General features: G+C 39.3%; 2 protein-coding genes across 2 annotated transcripts in view; one reads left to right on the forward strand and one right to left on the reverse strand.

The window, feature by feature from the left end:
• Window positions 1–1,200: 1,200 nt before the first annotated feature.
• RIDA (reactive intermediate imine deaminase A homolog) lies at window positions 1,201–16,473 on the reverse strand. The gene is made up of 6 exons (XM_036264176.1): window positions 16,332–16,473; window positions 5,337–5,442; window positions 4,177–4,231; window positions 3,883–3,951; window positions 2,581–2,636; window positions 1,201–1,574 (listed from the first exon to the last, which is right to left on the reverse strand). The coding sequence occupies exons 1-6, from the start codon at window positions 16,394–16,396 to the stop codon at window positions 1,512–1,514; spliced, it is 414 nt and encodes a 137-aa protein (XP_036120069.1). The 5' UTR covers window positions 16,397–16,473; the 3' UTR covers window positions 1,201–1,511.
• Window positions 16,474–16,636: 163 nt separating this feature from the next.
• Window positions 16,637–19,545, forward strand: part of POP1 (POP1 homolog, ribonuclease P/MRP subunit) — a 48,149-nt gene continuing 45,240 nt past the window's right edge. Inside the window, exon 1 of the mRNA XM_036264020.1 lies at window positions 16,637–16,700. The gene's annotated coding sequence lies outside the window, so the exon portion shown is untranslated. The remainder of the gene's footprint in view (window positions 16,701–19,545) is intronic.

The following is a 19,545-nucleotide window of genomic DNA, read 5'->3' on the forward strand; positions in this document are numbered from 1 at the left end:
AAATAAGCCAGTCAGAGAAAGACAAGTATCACGTGATCTCACTTATTTGTGGACTCTAATGAACAAATTAAACTAATGAACAAAATAGACCCAGAGAGATGGAAGTAGAGAGCATTCCATGGTTTTTGACAATGGCATAATTCCATGTATCCACCATTACAGTATCATACAGAAAATTTTCACTGCCTTAAAACTCCTGTGCTCCACCTACTCATCCTTCCCCTACTATACCCCAAACCCTTGGCACTAATATATATGTATTTTTTTGCCTTTTCCAGAATGTCATATAATCGGGATAATGCTGTATGTAGCCTTTTCAGACTGGCTGCTTTCATTTAGCAACGTACACGTCTTTTTGTGACTTGATAGCTCATTTATTTTTATTGACAAATAATAGACTTTAATCATCATCATTGCTATGTGCCAGACATTCTAAGAGCTTCATTTATTTATTAAAAAAAGTTTCCCCCTTTTATTGATTTTAGTGAGAGAGAAAGGGAGAGAGAGAGAGAGAGAGAGAGAGAGATAGAAACATCGATGAGAGAGAATATTGATTGGCTGCCTCCTGCATGCCCCCCACTGATGATTGGGCCCACAACCTGGGCATGTGCCCTGACTGGGAATCGAACCAGTGACCTCTTGGTGCATGGGTCGACATTCAACCACTGAACCACATCGGCTGGGCGAGACTTTTACTTTTTAACCTGTATAATTTTGTGTTGAAATTTATTCTACAACATGGAGATATTCATTTAGTAGTTGCCTAAAAATGTTAAAAGACTTTAAAGAACAAACACAAAGTGGTTACACATAGTCTGATTACAACATTGTAAAAATGTACGAAGTCAGAAATAAATTTTTGGGAAAAAAAAGTTGGCATTTTAACTTCATGGCTCCCCATCTTTAGTTAGGTAATGTGCTCTAATGTACAAATTAAACCATTAATAAATAAGTGAACAAAATCACACCACAGAAAAATTTGCATATTATTTTATTTCTATTAGAAAAATATTAGTTATATAGAATTTTGGTCCACTTTCTTCTCCTGTAACTCAACCATTCAAACTTAAATCTCTAATTTTATTCAAGTAAAAGCAGAATCATATATTTGACATGAGAATTCAATATTTCACAACATTAAATTTAAAGGATTTAATTGAATTAGGTATACTTTTTTCCCCCTCACATCCAGTAATCAGTGTACATAAATGAAATTTATAATATCAGTAACTGGATTCATCACTTAATTTTTTTTTTTTTTTTTTGTGGTACGTGCCCCTAGCGGGAACCAAACCTGGAACTCTCTGGTCCGCAGGTCGACGTTCAACCGCTGAGCCAAACTGGCCAGGGCCATCATCTCATTTTTAATTCATGTTCATTTGCCATCATTAAGTGGCATTTCCATAATACTTCAGATATTTGTCAGTCTTACACTTTCCAACATTGATTATAAAAATTAAGATGTTAATTTAAAAACATTAAAATTCCAGACTGAAAAACACCAGGCCCACTTAGAGTGATGCTGTTGTGAGAGGGCCTTGGACAGCCACCGCTTCGATCTCAATGCGGGCTCCCTAGAAGGAAACAATGAAGCAATGTTTAGATCTTTTTTTTTTTTAATTTTTAAAAAAGTTTTTTTTTTCTTTATTGATTTTAGAGAGAGAGGAAGGGAGAGGGAGAGAGAGACAGAAACATCAATGTGAGAGAACATTGACTGGCCACCTCCTGCATGCCCCCCACTGGAGATTTGGCCCACAACCTGGGCGTGTGCCCTGACCAGGAATCGAACCAGCGACCTCTTGGTGCATGGGTCGATGCTCAACCAGTGAGCCACACTGGCCGGGCTAGATCTTTTTTTTACAAATTAAGAGAGCTCCATAATACCTAGTAAAAACATACAGCAGTGCAGCATTTTTAACATTAAACTTTCAGGGAAGGAAAGGAGAGGGAAACATTCATGAAGAACCTATGATAGGCCCCGTTACCAGGCTTATCACATTCATGTACATTAGCTCACGTGATTCTCACAGCAGCTGTATTAGACAGGTGTTCTCTCCTCAATTCAGAGATTCATGCAGTGAAGCTCAGAAAGGTTATTTAACCTGTCCCAGGACGCAAAGCTAAATGGTAGAGGTTCAAACCCACATCCTATGATTCCAAGTTCAGAGCTCCTGCTATACCCAATACCTTAATAAGTTTGATACACCGATTATTCCAAGTAACAACTAATTAAAGTAATTAAAATAACCACTCACAAATCTGGCTCAATTTATATAGTCTCTAAGGAACATTAAAACACTATCGCTGCTATTTTACTCTTTCTCACAGTTTAAGTACTCTGACTCTGCTGTATTATGTGTGGGCTTAATTTTTAATTTTCAGAATTTTTAAGACTAATTTTTAACATTTCTTAATTTTCCCCCCTGTGCATGTACTATTGAGTGTTTCCTCTTAGACTGTAAGTCCCTGGGACTATTTTTAAAAAAAGAAATTTCCTGCTACAGTGCTTAGCTTGTTCTATTCAGAAAACAATGTAGAAATTTAAAATTGTGTAGATTAGTCATTTTAAAGTGTACTTACTTTAGGCAAAGCAGCAACCTGGTAAGCAGCTCTTGCAGGAAAATTACTCTTGAAATCTAAATTGAAAAGAATTTCATTTTAATTTTCAGATACTACAGTGTTACTCAACACTGCATAATCAAGACTTTGGACAGTGCTTCATAGATTTCAGTTCTTAGATATAAGCAATATTGAGAAAAAGAAGCTCACATTCATATTTCCTTGATAAAATATTTTGCCATATGACTCCTATATATATATTTAATACTTTTTAAAAATGTCTTAGCTTTCTGGGAAAAAAATGAAAATACTCATGTACTCTGATACTTTGATCTTGTTGACTATGAAGGGGGTGTTGTTTTTAAAGTTATACTTATTAAATAATGATCTAAATAGAGAGCAGCTGCCCATCTCCAGCAATTCTGGCAGGTGCTCTCACTGCTAACTTCAGTTCGCCCTAGCCACCTCCGCAGCACAGAGTAAGTGATGATGCTTTTTCCATGTTACACCTTTGTCTCATCTCTACAGCTAGTAGGGACACCCATTTCCCCCACTTTAATAAGTATAGATAACATTTACTGAGAGCTTACAACATACTAGCATCTGTTCTAATGTGTTTACAAGCTGTATTAAGTCATTTAAGCATTCCAACAACCCTACAAGGTTTTATCCCAATTTTACATATGAGGAAATCAAGGCATAGAAATATTAAGTAACTAACTAGCTAATGATTCTGAGAGAGCCAGAAAAGAGATGGTGGCTAGACCTTACTATAGCAATAGTAAATACAACCTGTGTTGAAAAGACAAACAAACAACTACTAGGAGGGATTAAGAAGCCTTAGAAGGGTATAACTAGACCAAGCTTTAAGAAAATGAATTTGTAGGGTTGTAGTATATTATTGTAGGGAATACAATATAAATGTTTTGGATCTTTTTCACGGATGCACACTATATGTGTCCAATCAGAGTATCCATTCTCTTAGGACAAGATTTATTTTTTTAATCCTTACCCGAGGGTATGTTTTATTGATTTTGAGCAAAAGAGAACAGAGAGAGAGAGAAACATCGATTGGTTGCCTCCTACATGTGCCCTGATAGGGGATTAAACCCCAAACTTAGGTATGTACTCTAACCATAAATCAAACCCACAACTCTTTGGTGTACAAGGCAACAATCCAACCAACTGAGCCACACCAGCCAGGGCTCTAGGACTACTTCTTTAGCATTTCTTCTCACTCTTAATTAACAATGCACACTTATTAAAGTTAATAGATTCATTTCTCTTTAATATGGAAAATAGTAATAAAGCCAATTTACTTACACTGTTTGTAGATTTCATTGACAGTATTGAAGTCATTTATGTCAGCCAGCAAAACAGTTGTTTTTACCACTAGAAGATACATACATTGTTATTAGGTTTAGCTATTTGGTCTGATCCAAAACATTACTTAAAAAAGAGTATATGGTTCTATGACTTTGATTAAAATGGGACTGAAATTAAAACTATTTTATAAAGCAACAAAACTATGGCATAACATATTACTGGATGCCATGTGTTCTTCAAAAAGAGCAAAGAAATATCAAACAGAAACTGAAGTAATATCAAGTTGCTCACCATTGGTGAAGTCACAGCCTGCAGCTTTCAGAATTTCACCCATGTTTGTAAGAGCCTGTGAACCAAGGCAAGAAGGCCTAAGGCATGGATGTTATCTTAAAATTTTAATTCAATTCAGTCAACCATCTTTTTTTTTTTTTTTTAATCCTCACCTGAGGAGATTTTTCTATTGATCTTCAGATATAGTGGGAGAAGAACAGAGAAAAACATTGATGTGAGAGGGATACATTGACTGGTTGCCTCCCACATGGTTCATCCCTGACCAGGACCAGGGACGAACCGCAACCAAGGTACGTGCCCTTGGCTGGAATCAAACCTGCGACTCATTGGTCTGCAGGCTGACGCTCTACCGCTGAGCCAAACTGGCCAGGGCTTAAAGTGTAATTTAATTCTACTTATTGGATTAGATTGTATTCCCCAGTCTTATTTAGAAAAACGTACTGCATGTAATCTTTGATATTTCTCTCTTACTAACAAATGTTGACTTTTACTTCTGTGGTGGTAGGGTTGTTTGTGCAGGTCAGTGACCCTGATAAAAAAATTTCCCAATCCTCGAGGAAGTGGCAAGGTGTTATCTGATTTCAATAGTTCAGTGCTCCCCCCCCCAAGTTTTACTGAGATGTAATTGATATATTAACATCATATTAGTTTTAGATATATACATAATTTTATAGAAGCATATATTGTAAAATGATTATCATCAATTTAGTTAAGAGCCAATAATTCAGATTTCAAGTCACTTAGGAAGGAACAATCTTTTTTTTTTTGGTTGGTTGGTTGGTTGTTAAATGATTTATTAAATGTCCAACTTTTGCCCTGACTGGGTAGCTCAGTTGGTTAGAGCATCATCTCTATATGCTAAGGCTGAGGGTTCGATCCCCAGTCAGGGCACATACAAGAATCAACCAATGAATACATGAATAACAGGTACAACAAACAGATGTTTTTTTTTTTTCTCTCTCCCTTCCTCTTTCTAAAATCAATTAAAATATTTTTTCCAACTTTATACTGACATACAGTTGTCTTAAATCAATTAGTAAGTAACTTAAAAAGCATTTATCTGGTAATCTCTCTAAAACAAATCAGCCACATGGATTTTTAATACTCCTCAATACTATAAGCAGTAGAGAAGAAAACTTCAAATGTGGAAAGTGACGTACTTGTTTAGCTTCTTCTTTCACCCCTCCTGGCACAAGCTGTCCACTTGAAGGGTCCAAGCCCACCTGTCCTGAAACGTAAATGGTCCTGTCGACTAACACAGCTTGACTGCAATAAACAGAAAACAGAAATATAAAATGCATTGCTAAAAGATTTCTTTGCTAGGATACATTGAGCACAAAATGTAAAATAAAAAAACCTGATAACTGACTTCATTAAAATAAAAAACTTTTTCTTGTTGAAAAACATCTTAGGAAAATGAAAACACAAGTCACAGACTGGGAGAAAATATTTGTAAAACATATATCTAACAAAGGACTTGTATCCAGAATATGTAAGTAACTCTCATAACCCAATAATATGAAGACAAATAACCCAATAAAAAGTGGGCAAATGAAGTGTATTTAGTTTGATTATGTATAGTTTTCATTGTTGCTACATATGGAGATATATCAGCTTCCTGTTGATAAGAATCAAGGAAAATTTTCCATGCCATCTGTATTTATGCAAAGTCTAGTTTAAATGGAAAACTATTTTAAAAATACAATAAAAAAGACAAGGAAGGTAGGACAAAAGATTGTCTTACTCTAAAGATCGAGTATGCAGGGATATAAAGTCATACTTTTTTTTGTCTGGCAAGGTTCTTGCTAATAGAAGCCAGAAGCCAACAAAGCAGAAGAAGCCTCTATGTCTGCCCAGTCAGAAAAGATAGTGGACATTGTAAACTGTTTTGATAAAAAGGTTTCTTAATTTGAAAAAGGCTGGAACCTTCCCTAAATTTGGATTTGCCTCAACACAAAAGCCTTATTTTACAAGATCTTGTAAGCAGAATTAATATGATAGGAGAGGCCTTGGTGAAGCTCTCTGAACTCTGGATGGTTTGTGACCAGGAGCAGAACAATGAAGGCCTCTTTCAGATGACATTATTCTTCCAGAATTATGGGCATTTTTTTTCTCTTGCAGTCTCTCAAATCACAAGGTTTAAAGGAATCGTAAACGTTATGCCATTTTTTTTCCGGCATGTAACCAAATGAAATTCTGATGTTTCTTAGTCAAGCTAGCTTCTCTTTTTTGTCCTTTAAGAGAATGCTGATGCCATCAAGAATTCTTGTTTTGTGAACCCATTTTGAAAGCTGGAAAGACCACGGAGAGATAAAACAGTGAAAAGTAGCTTGCCTTTAAAACTCTTGGAGTACCTAGTAAACATCTGGTTTTGCTGCTTTGGTGAAGGAAGGAGCTCTCTATAGGCTGCTATGAATCATTGCTTTTACATTAACATCAAAGACTGTGCCAAAGATTATGAAAGAATTTTTGTCCAATGTCTCTTAAAAGTCACATTTTATCCTCTGAATCACTGTTGTGTTAAGAGTTTCTCTTGAGAAATGGGAGTAGAATATCAAGTTGTTTTTTATTGCAGAAAAGTTCACTGATTCTCCAAAGAACAAGCCTTAATGCACTGTGGAATTCAGATGCCACATGCTGCTTATATAACTTCGTGAATCAGGGTGTTCAGAATGCTTACAGTAGTCTATGGGATTGTTAAAGCCACTGGCGTGTTAAAAACCATTCTGCTTACTGTTCTAGCTCTTAATTCAAGAGAAACAGTAGCAATCTTCTAATTGATGTTGATTTCTGTGGAATTTTAATTTTCTTTTAACTTTAATATTCCTTTTAATCTAAGCATTTTTAAATTAGGAGAGTTTGATCTGTTTAAATTAATGTGTTTATTCATATACTTGGAGTTATTCCTGTTATCTTATTCTCAACTTTTCCATGTTTCATGCTTTGATTTATTTTCCCCTTCTTTTTCTGACGTCTGAAATATTTATTGAGTTTTCCTTACTTCCTAAACTTGTTTTGGAAATAACTTATATTCTTTCTAATTTAGTAGTTACTCTTGCATTTTTACATACATATGTGACTTAAATTGTCAAATTTAGCCAGCTTCCTCTGAAAGTATGAGGACTTCGGAACTCTTGAACTCAGCTCTCCCCTCCTGTTATTTTAGTTCTACTGTTTTCACTTAATCTCTTCCCCAACCCCCAGCCCCAACTTTGTATATTTTTAGAGTCTTTACTGTCATGCTTATTTAGATTTACTTACATGATTCTTTTTTGCACACACTCCTTATTGAGGTATATTTTTAGTGTAGTTTCCAGCAGGGGCTTGTTTAACAACATTTTTTTTTTTTTTTTTTATCCTCACCCGAGGACATTTTTCCAATTTTTGTACAGATAGAGTGGGAGGGAGAGAGAGAGAGAGAAACATTGACGTGAAAGGGACACATCGAGTGGCTGCCACCCGCACAACCCAACCAGGGCCGGGGACAAACTGCAACCGAAGTACGTGCCCTTAGTGGGAACCGAACCCGGGTCTCTCTCGACCGCAGGCCAACGCTCTAACCGCTGAGCCAAACCGGCCAGGGCTAACAACATTTTTGACGTTGACAACAAATGTCTATTTTGACCTCACTTTTGAAATATAAGTTAGCTGGATATAGAATTAGAAGTTAGTTTTTTCAGCACTTTGAAGATTTCTCAACGCCCCTCTGGCCTTGGTTATTGCTGATGTGTCTGCTGTCAGTGACGTCTGGCCTTTCTAGGTCATGTTTTCTCTGTCTGATTGTAAAGTTTTCTCTTTGCCTTGATGTGTTCTGCATATGGTACAACACAAAGCCCAGGACATACAGCAACCTTTCTTACTGCTTTGCCAGGCTAGTGGATAGCGTCTAGTCTTCTTTTCACCAACTTCTCACCTAGGCTCTGTGGAGGGTCTCTTTCCAATGCCTCAAACTCATACACCTAGGACATCATCTATTTTTTTTTTTTATCCTCACCAGAGGACATTTTTCCATTTTTTGTTCAGGTAGAGTGGGAGGGAGAGAGAGGAACAGAGAAAGAGAGAGAGAGAGAAACATCGATGTGAAAGGAACACATCGAGTGGCTGCCACCCGCACAACTGACCAGGGCCGGGGACAAACTGCAACCGAGGTACATGCCCTTAGCGGGAACCGAACCTGGGTCTCTCAGGACCGCAGGCCGACGCTCTAACCGCTGAGCCAAACCAGCCAGGGCACATCATCTATTTTTAAGTGGGCATGTAGAACTCCAGCTCCTAGGGCTTCTATCCAGGCCTCAAATCCTCATGGACTTTATATATATCAGCTCATTCTTTTGGCTCTGATTCAATTTCAATTTCTCTGTTTCTGGCAACTAGGAATCTTCCTTTTTGTCTTTTTCAGACTGACCATTTAAAATGTGCTTAGCAGGCCCTGGCTGGTTTTGGCCCGCAGACCAATGTGTTACAGGTTCAATTCCAGTCAAGGGCACGTACCTCGGTTGCGGTTCACTCCCTGGCCCTGGTCGGGTTGTGCGGGAGGCAACCAGCCGATGTGGCTCTATCACATCAATGTTTCTCTCCCTCCCTCCCTCCTACTCTATCTGATAATAAGTAGAAAAACATCCTCAGGTGAGGAATAAAAAAAAAAAAAAATGCTTAATAAGAGGGGGGAAGTGAAAGAGTCTTGAAAACAAGAGTTATTTTCTAATGGAATCAAAGCGTTCTGAAACAAGGAACTTTCTTTCTCCATCTCAGATTTCCAGAGTGCTATTGTAAATGTTAAAGTGTATAATATGTCCAGAGCTCTAAATTCTTACTGATTGCTTGTCTGCTTAGTCTACCCAAGGACTTCAAGTGCTCTTTTTAAATACACACATAACATATATGGAGTGGCACACTGAGCTCTCGTTTCCTGTTGACCATGAGGAGTCTGTCAAAGCCCAAGACCATCTCAGGCATGTCCAGATTATATCTAACTATTCTAGAAAGATTATGTAATACTTCTTTAAACAAATCTTTCTATAGAAAGACTCTTTGCCATGATCTAAGGTAGTGGTTCTCCAAGTGTAGTTCCTGAATCCTCAGCACCAACATTACCTGGGATCAGACCTTGCATGCTGTTCCCACGTCATTTATTAGATATTCTCCTTTGTTATGACTTTTAAGTTAAAATTTGATAAAATGTTTGAACTCATGGGTGATCAAGTGATAGATTTTTTTTTTAATCCTTACCTGAGAATATTTTTCCTTTTTTTTCTTTTAGATAATGTAAGAGGGAGAGAGGGAGGGGTGGGGGGGAGAGAGAGAGAGAGACATCGATGTGAGAGAGACACATCGATTGATTGCCTCCTGCACAACACTGACCATCAGGGCGGGGGATTGAACCTGTCCTTGACTGGGGACTAAACCCATGACTCTTTGGCCTGCAGGCCAACACTCTAACCACTGAGCAAAACTGGCCAGGTCCAGTAATGGATATTTTTAATAAACAGATTAAGTACAAAAAAAAGTGGACAAATGATTTGAACAGACACATCACAAAAGAAGATATAAGAGCTAAGGAGTACTGCACATGAGAGATTCTCAACATTATTAGCCATTATAGAAATGCAAACCAAAACCACAGTAAGATACCACCACAGATAACAGGACATCACTGATAACAAGTATTGGTGAGAATGTGGAGCAACTGGAATCCTCATATATTGTTGGTGGGAATGCAAACAGTACAGACACTTTGGGAAGTAGTTTGTCAGTTTCTTAAAAATTTAAACATATACTTACCATACAATTTAGCAATTTCTTTCCTAGGCAACTATCCCAAAGAAATGAAACTTTACATGAATATTAAGAACAGCATTATTTATAACAGCAAAAAGTAAAAAATTTAAAGCACCCACAGATAATTCAACTAAAGACTACATATTATTTGATTTTACATGAAGTTCTAGAAAACAAAAGAATAGCAGCAGAAAGTAGACTAGAGGCTGCTTGGGGCCATGGGTACAAGGGAAATATTTTTTGGGGGGTGGTGGTGGTGGTAGAAATGTTCTAAAACTTTTTTCCTTTATAATTTTAAATATAAAATTTATAATATTTTTCTTAATAATTTTTTGAACAAGAGAACATTCACATGGTTCAAAACTCTGGAAAATATACAAAGAGTCACAGTGAAAGTCTCTCTTCTATCCTTTTTTTTTTTTTTTTATCCTCACCTGAGGACATTTTTCCATTTTTTGTTCAGGTAGAGTGGGAGGGAGAGAGAGGAACAGAGAGAGAGAGAGAAACATCAATGTGAAAGGGACACATTGAGTGGCTGCCACCCGCACAACCGACCAACCGACCAGGGCTGGGGACAAACTGCAACCGAGGTACGTGCCCTTAGCGGGAACCGAACCCGGGTCTCTCCGGACCGCAGGTCGACGCTCTAACCGCTGGACCAAACCAGCCAGGGCTCTCTTCTATCCTTATCCTGTCTGTTCAGTTCCCAGCCCTACAGATAACCGTTGCTCTTCTTTATATATTCTTCCAAAGTTTCTTCATGCAAATATGAAAAAAGTGAATATAAATTTTCTCTCCTCATATACACAACATATGGTATGCTTTCTTCACTCCACAGTATATCATGATCTCTCCATAAATATATGGAGATGGCTTCCTCATTCTTTTGATAGTGGCACATTTCAATGTATGGATGTCTTTTAACTAGTCACATTGATTCCCGTATTTTGTGACTGTAAACAAAACTACACTGAAAACCATCACACACACACACACCCCTTCCTTTGAGTAAGTAACTAAGCCTTTCTTTCTTCTGAGCCTCAGAGGTCCTCTGGTGGAGCCTTTTTACACCAGGCACAGGATCCTGCCTCACAGGATAGCTACTTCTGTCCCTACCCTAACTCCTGGGGTATGCCAGACTGTAAACTCCCTGAAGGCTGTGCAGGGCCTAGGCGAATCCTTACACATAGTGGGCACATAGTAAGTTCTTGTTGATGTGTTGCTCTCTAACCACTTAGCTGCTTAAACAACTTTGGCTGTCAATAAATATCTTTTCTGGAGGACCTCCTGGCTTGTGGTATGGGTTTTGGAGAACGAAAGACAGTGAATTCAATTTTGGTAACAGGATTTAGAAAGTCTAGGAATTCTTTTCCACTATCTGGTTTCACCCTAGCCCACAAATAGATAACTATTTATTGAGTTTGTTAATGTGTCAGCTTTTCTCAGGTTGAACAGTACTATTAGCTAACACTGTCCTGTTCTGTGTAGAATTAGGCTACCTTTGGCCCTTTGAAAAGTATCTTTAACTTTTCCCATATCTGAAACAATAGTTCAAGTCCATTTGCATTATCATTGATCAAAAATTTTTTCACCGTAAAAAGGAACTCATTTATTCTCCAAAAATTAAAAGTAAGCCCTGGATTTCTGAGTCTATCTGAGCTTTGTCAGTTATCTTATTAGTAGAGGTTCACAAAAATAAATGGATAGTTGACACTTCCTGTGCATAAGAATCCTACTATTCATAGACAAGTAATTAGGCTCCAGAAAATTTAAAAGTTTATTGTTCTGCGTCCAGGACACAGGGTAATAACACTCTTCAAAAGCATCCCAGTAATAATTCTCACACCGTAATCTATGCTATCTGGGCAATCATTTCAAAATTTTATGACTATTGGGATGGTATGCTAGCAAAATGGAAAGCACTGCAACAGCAATGTGATGTCGAAATCTGTCAAGGTTCTGTTCTGGGTTATCCCTGAAATGTGCTGAGTTGATTAGCTAATTAGTGACAACACCCCATCCTTCCCAGTGCCAGGGACTGAGAGTTCAACACATCTGAATTCCTCCTGGAGAGCACCCAGAATTTTCAAAAGGTGCACTAACTACTAACCACATGCACAAAAACTCTTTTCCGAATGGTTATAAAACATGTCTAATTCACTTCATCAGGATATTAACTAGTTAGTTGGAATATGCTTTTTTCTTCATAAAATATTGAAAGTTAGTACCATTTCTACTGGCCTTGTTTATCTTTTTTTTTTTTTTTATCCTCACCCGAGGACATTTTTCATTTTTTGTTCAGAGAGAGCGGGAGGGAGAGAGAGGAAGAGAGAGAGAGAGAGAAACATCGACGTGAAGGGACACATCGAGTGGCTGCCACCCACACGACCAACCAGGGCTGGGGACAAACTGCAACCGAGGTATGTGCCCCTAGTGGGAACCTAACCCGGGTCTCTCCAGACCGCAGGCCGTCGCTCCAACCGCTGAGCCAAACCGGCCAGGGCTATCTTTGGATACACAAAAGCACAAGAGGCACAGTGTCCTGAAAAGTCTCCACACAATGAAGCTGGTTGATCGCTCTCCTCTTGCCATGTTGGCATTTTCATAGAGGGATGCCCTTCTGTTGTGCTTGCAGCTTTACAAAGGTAGCTGACCCCCACCTCTGAGTCAACCAGGGATATTACTCTCATGCTCTTTTGGAACAAAGTACATACTTGAGGACGGTGTATGCTCCAGGTTCTATAATCACTTTGTTTTTGTTAAGGGTCATTTTTGTTTTGAAGTAAAACCTCTGGCTGATTGAGGGAGAAGGATCAGGGCAGAAGATGACTGATTTTTACTTTCAATGTAATACCCTCTTAACTATTCTTAATGTCTTCTTAAATTACTATCAGAATTCTCTTCTTCAATGAGATCTGATCTCTGTCAAGAGAAAATATATTTCTGATGTGCTCAACACACCTGTGGAGGTAAATTAGCAGCATGACTAACTTAGCCATTGAGGCCAGTCACCTTCAGAGAAGTAAAAAAAGAGAGAGAGAAAGATCTGATCATGTCACTTCCTCCTCAAAAACATTTAAGGGCTCCTCACTGCATACAAAATAAAGTTTATACTCTTTAGTTTATCATTGAAAACCATCACAATTGAAAACCATCACAATCCAGATTTTGTTAAAAGCTAATTTTTATCCAGAAGCAAAACAAAAATTCAAATTCAAAGTCCATCTCCTAACCACTGTTTCCTAAACTGTAGGTCATACACAAACACTGAATCACAGTAAGGAAATTATTCCTTTTCAAGTCTTTCTCCATCCGAAAAATGGGGTCTGTAAAGTAACTGTAAAGCATTAAAACAGTGCTCAGTGCTGGGAAAGCATCAATAAGTGTTAGCAATTAGAACTTCAATCCTCTGATTACATGGAGAAAAAAATATCATTTTTAGAAAAGTTAAAGAAACCTATCACTTTTAGCAAACAGAGAGCAGGCCTTGGGTTCTGAGCCATTTGCAGGATCTAGCTGGAATTTAATAACAATTGTTTATTTATTTGAGTTTATTTTTTACTGTTACCTTCTACTGGGTTGTTTCCTATTTAGAGTACTGTTGTCAAGTTTCCTTTTTAAATTTATTAAATAAAGTAAGCCATCTTAAAGTAAAGTGTTAAGTATAATATAGGTGATATACAGATTTGGCAACAACAACAACAAAAACCCAAACAAAACGAAGAGTAAAAGTGGTAGTTGGATACTTGGATTACTAAAATATCCTCCAGAAAATCTTTTTTCTTTTCCAGCCTTGTCGAAACTAGGCTACCAAAAATTTGGTTGCCTCCCCCACCCCCCCAAAAAAAAAGAGAGAGAGAGAGAAGATCAGAAAATCTTTATGCTGTATATTCTACCTCTATGCCTGAAGTCATTCCCTCTACTGGAATGCCCTTCACCCCATGACTTCCTGCTGAAGTCCTTAACAAAGTTCATTTGACCCTTGAACAATGTGAAAGATAGGAGAACCCACCCCCACAACAGCAGAAAATCACACATAACTTTTGACTTTCTGAAAAATTAACTAATAGCCTACTGTTGACCAAAAGAAGCCTTACTGATAACACAGATGATTGGCACATATTTTGTATATGTACTATATACTGTATTATTACAATAAAGCTAGAGAAAAGAACGTTATTAGGAAAATACATTTACAGTATTGAAAAAAAGCCATGTATAAGTGGACCCACGCAGTTCAACCCATGTTGTTCAAGGGTCAACTATAATTTAAAAATCAAACTTGACAACAGTATTGTAAATGGCAAACCCAATCTTCAAAACCCAATTCAAGGACTATCTCTCATGAGGAACCTTCCTAAATCTTTTTCTTCCTAAAAGTTAGCATCAATTTCTTTCTTTTCCTCTTTTGCCACCCCATGCCCTACTTTCTGTACCCCCTCATTCTCTTTGCATTTTATTTCTAACCCCACTATGACAATTACTGTTCTGCTACACATAAGTGCTATTTAAAAAAATTTTTTTTTGCTTTATTCATTTTTAGAAAGAGAGGAAGAGGGAGAGAGAGTCAGAAACATCGAGGAGAGAGAACATGGTCTGGCTGCCTCCTGCATGCCCCCTACTGGGGATCAGGCCCACAACCTGGGCATGTGCCCTGACTAGGAATTGAACCAGCAACCTCTTGGTGCATGGGTTGATGCTCAACCACTGAGCCACACCGGTCGGGCAGTGATATTTTTCATGACTGTGTGGTATATAGAAGAGGGAGCTAGGACCTGTTCAAAACAAGCTGTCCCTTTCACTTACAGACTGATATTGTACAAGTTCACTCTGAGCCTCAGTTTTCTTTTTGTAAAATGGGGCTGGGACTTAGGGAAGAAGGTGGTTGTCATGGTGCCTGCCATACAGCAGGCACTAAATTAAAATGTTTTTTGATTCTCATACATTTTTGTATCCCTTAGAGTGCTTGGCAGATGGTAGGTACTCAATACATGTCTGTCATAGTTCAAATGTTCCAGCTGTAGAAGTTTCAAGCTGTAGTTCTTTTAACAGTGAAAAGACACTACAGACTATTTAAAAAAAAACAAAACTGTTTATAGAATATACTTCAAGAATTAAAAATAACAAAAATTATATTAGGAAAACAAAAGCCTAGAAGAATGCATATAAGAGCCAATAGTTTAAAGGTTAGACATTTTAAGAAAATAAAGTCTTTTTAAAAAGAAATGAACTTTTCTACTTAGCAGTGCTCTGACAAGTGAAAATAAAAAACACAGGACAGACTTTCTGTCTAGCATATGTATATTTAGCTAAAGCATGTGGGGCAATGTTAGAAATGATCTTCACTATGATTTGTATTTGACTTTATTAGCAGGAAATAAACATGAGCAAATGAATTCATAGTGCTGAAAAAATTAGTGTCTTGGGTAGATGTGCAGGGATCTGCTAAGCATCTATGGAAGGGATCTATACTTTAAGAGTGGGTTAGCCAAACGTTACACTAAGTCAGCGATTTTCAATCAGTGTGTGCAATAATTTTTAGAACTATTTAGTCAGGGGCACTGACCTCTTCCCTTAGATTGTCAAAATAAATAAATAAATAAATAAAAAGACAACATTTAACACAATAATAGCCATCCAGTGTTAATGAATCAAAACCATACCTATTTTTTTTTTGTCAGACAGGCAAAAAAATTATAATTTTTGGTGTGCCGCAGAATTTTAGTAATTAGTTTCTATGTAGCATGAGGTGAAAAAGGTTGAAAACCCTTGTGCTAAGTGACAGACGTCAGTTACCAAGGACCCCATATTGTAGGGCTCCATTTACTATAGGAAATGTTCAGAACAGGCAACTCTCCAGAGATGCACGTAGGTTAGTGGTTGCCAGGGCCTGGGGGAAGAGGTGATTCGGGAGGACTGCTTATGGGTACTGGGTATCTTCCCGGGGCCAAAATTTTCTGAGATTACAAGGTGGCGATGGCTACACTGCTTTGTGAGTCTAGTAAAAATCACTTAATTGTATAAAGGACTGCATTTGGGGTGTATTTGAATTATAGCTCCATAACTCTGTTACAAAAAATAAAAAGGAAGAAAAAAATTTCAAACACAGGCCACTTCTAACCCGAGGAACTTTCTAGCTGGAGGCACCCCAGGTCTGGACAAAGTTCCCGGGAGCGTAGGCTCCCCGTCCTATGGTGCTCTCAAGTCACTGTGGGTCTCCGGGTGCGTCGCCCCCTTTCCCGGGTTAGGTTCCCTCCCGTGTTTGACGAGGTTGTGGGTGAACCCGAGGCCCACCCCAGCTCTGATTCCGGATGGTCAGCCCTGTGGCCCCGACCACGCACGCCTGGGGTCCTTCCGCGGTCCACTTGTCGAGTTACCTGTAAGGACCGATGGCTCCTGGGGCTTTCGTGGTGCTGATCACCTTTCTGATTAAGGACGCCATGGCTAACGCTTTCCTCTTCAGGCCCCTCGGAGAGAACAATCCCGTACACTAGCACCGTCCGCGTCTCACCGGACTAACCAGCCCCAAGGCAATAACTACAGAAAAGCGTGGGCGGGGCGGATTCGCTCGGCATTCTGGGAGTTGTAGTCTCCGCGCGGCTCCGGGCCACGTGGAGGCAGCAGCGGCACTGGCGCATGCGCCCTCCAGCTCGCTCGCAGCACACGTCGTTTGGGAAGGAACTGTGGCAGAGCCTTGTCATTCTGACCCGGGAAGCCCTACCTTTCTCCCGCAGAGCGTCAGGCAGGTGGGTCGTGAGGGGCTGGTGGTGTTCACGAGTGGGGAGACGGAGTGTGGGTGGGCGGGCCTCGCCTGGCACCCGCGCACTGCGCCGCACCCCCATCTCCTCTCCTCAGACCCAGCCGACCTCCTCTTTCCTCCTCTTACCTTGATGCGGGCGCCTGGGCCTCTCCTGCCCTCCGCACCTCCTTGGGCCCCTGCTCTCGAGCTCCCTGAGCCTGTCATTTTGTGTTCTGCCACACAAAACGGCAGAGGCCGTTCTGTGAACGGGCTTGTACCCCTTCTCCTTACACCCCAAAGCAGCCATTTTCAACCATTTTCATCTCATGGCACACACAAACTACTAAAATTCTGTGGCACACCAAAAATATATATTTTTTGCTGATCTGACCAAAAAAAGGTATAATTTTGATTCATTCATATGGAATAGCTATTGTGTTGGCTGTTGTCATTTTTTTATTTGACAGTCTAAGTAAGGGAAAAGAGGTCAGTGCCCCGGACTAAATAGTCAGGTACTACATGTTTTAAAAATTCTTGAAAATCGCTGCCCTAAAAGCAATAAGATGGGACGTTCTGGGACCACGCTGACATCTGGGCGTTTTCCACCCTCCAGCCCCTCCCATGTTTCCGTCTCCGGAGTGCTCCTCCAGCTCTTAGAGGTCTCTTCTAGGCGTTCCCCTTTGATCTGAGTTGAGCCCTAGTGACTGGCATCTGATTTCAAAAAGAAAGGTAGTGATCTGGATCCAGCAAATGGCCTCAGGGCTGGTCTCTTGGCAGATATTCAGTCATGCTGTGTCAGAGGGGGTGGTGCTTGGTTGGCTACATATTTTTCATTCTGTTTATAATGCATTACAGGACGCTCCACTCCTTCATTTATGTGTGCTCCTGTTCATTCAACTCGTTGATATTGAGCCCCTCCTCTGTGCAAGGCACTCTGCTAGGCGCTGGAGATGCAGTAGTGAAAAAGACAAGATCCCGTTCCTACCCTGCTTCTAAAATGTAAAATAAGAAAGTCCTGTTTATTCCCCCTCGTTTTTGTCCTACATACTGCTAAGGTTTTGGTTTTTCTACTTCTGGCTCAAGAACTTTCAGAATTTTTTCATAATGTCACCTAATACAGGTGTGAAATATTGAAATACATATTAAAATTATTTTTTTCTTTACAGTTAGGGCACATAATGGTAGGGCATGTGTTGGTAAAAGTTATGTGTCTGGTAGGTTATGTTTTTAGTGAATTTCAGTTCAAAATAGAAAACGGGTGTTCGAAACTTGAGAAAACAGGGGGATGTCAGGTTTGAGAATTGAGAATTACTGAATAAATTCTTCAGGGCTCCCTCCACCAGGTTTTTTGTCCTTTATTCTTCTTCCTTCAAGTTGAAATCTTTTTGCTGTTACAAATTAAAGGTGCAGCTGGCCTTAGTCTCCGTAGTAGAAATGAAAACTTCAATAATTTATGTTCAGTTTTTGTAGAGATTATCATATCAGAATAGTGTGTTTTATATTTCATTGATTCAGGTGGCTCATGTTTACCTAAGAATTTTTTTATTTTAAAGATTTTTAAAATTGATATTTATTTTTATTGATTTTTAGAGAGGGAGGAAGGGAGAGAGAGAGAAACATTGCTGTGAGAGCAAAAGATTCATCAGCTTCCTCCTTCATGCCCCCCACCAGGGATCAAGCCTGAAACCCAGGCATGTGCCCTGACTAGGAATCTAACTGGCAATCTATTGGTGCATGGGACAGTGCCCAGCCAACTAAGGCACACTGGCCAGGGCTCACCTAAGAATTTTGACTACATGTTTTCGCTAAAGTAATTTTTTCATGGCATAGGGATATTATCTCTTACCTCATTTTTCTTTCTTTTTTTTTTTTTATCCTCACCCGAGGACATTTTTCCATTTTTTGTACAGTTAGAGTGGGAGGGAGCGAGAGAGAGAGACATCGACGTGAGAGACACATCGAGTGGCTGCCATCCCCACGACCAACTAGGGCCGGGGTCAAACTGCAACTGAGGTTCGTGTCCTTAGCGGAAACCAAACCTGGGTCTCTCTGGACCGCTGACTGACGCTCTAACCACTGAGCAAAACCAGCCAGGGCACCTCCTTTTTCATTATTTCAACAGACTCTTTGCAGTGTCAGCATTGGTTTATGATTTAATTACTGAAAGTGCAAACTGGGATGTACTAATATAGTCTCTTCCAACAATAGAATTTTTTTTTTTTGATTTAGGTTTTTAGTGTTAATACCATTCATGGCTCCCCTAGAGATTGCATGCCCTGGTTATGAATTTCTGCTGTAAATCAATATCATTGTTATATATATATATCTTTTAAATCCTCACCTGAGGACATTTTTGCATCTTTCTTCAGATAGAGCAGGAGGGAGAGAGGGAAGAAGAGAGAGAAACATCGATATGAGACAGACACATTGAGTGGTTGCCACCTGCACAATCCCAACTGGGGCCGGGGTCAAACTGCAACCGAGTTACGTGCCCTTAGCGGGAACTGAAGCCGGGACTCTCTGGTTGGCGGGCTGGCGCTCTAACCCCTGAGCCAAACCGGCCAGGGCTTATTGTAATATTTTTATATCATTAATCCACCTATAATAAAGATTTATTATATATTGAGTCACATGAATATTTATTATATTTATTTTTATTTTTGTTTGTTTGTTTTATCCTAACCCAAGGACACTTTTTGCATTTATCTTCAGATAGAACGAGAGGGAGAGAGAGAGAGAGAAACGTCGATGTGAAAGAGATACATCGACTGGCTGCCACCCACACAACCCCAACCGGCCAGGGCCGGGGACAAACTGCAACCTGCAACTGAGGTACATGCCCTTAGTGGGAA

This window comes from Molossus molossus, unplaced genomic scaffold (assembly GCF_014108415.1).
Source record: "Molossus molossus isolate mMolMol1 unplaced genomic scaffold, mMolMol1.p scaffold_m16_p_16, whole genome shotgun sequence".
Taxonomy (NCBI): Eukaryota; Metazoa; Chordata; class Mammalia; order Chiroptera; family Molossidae; genus Molossus; species Molossus molossus.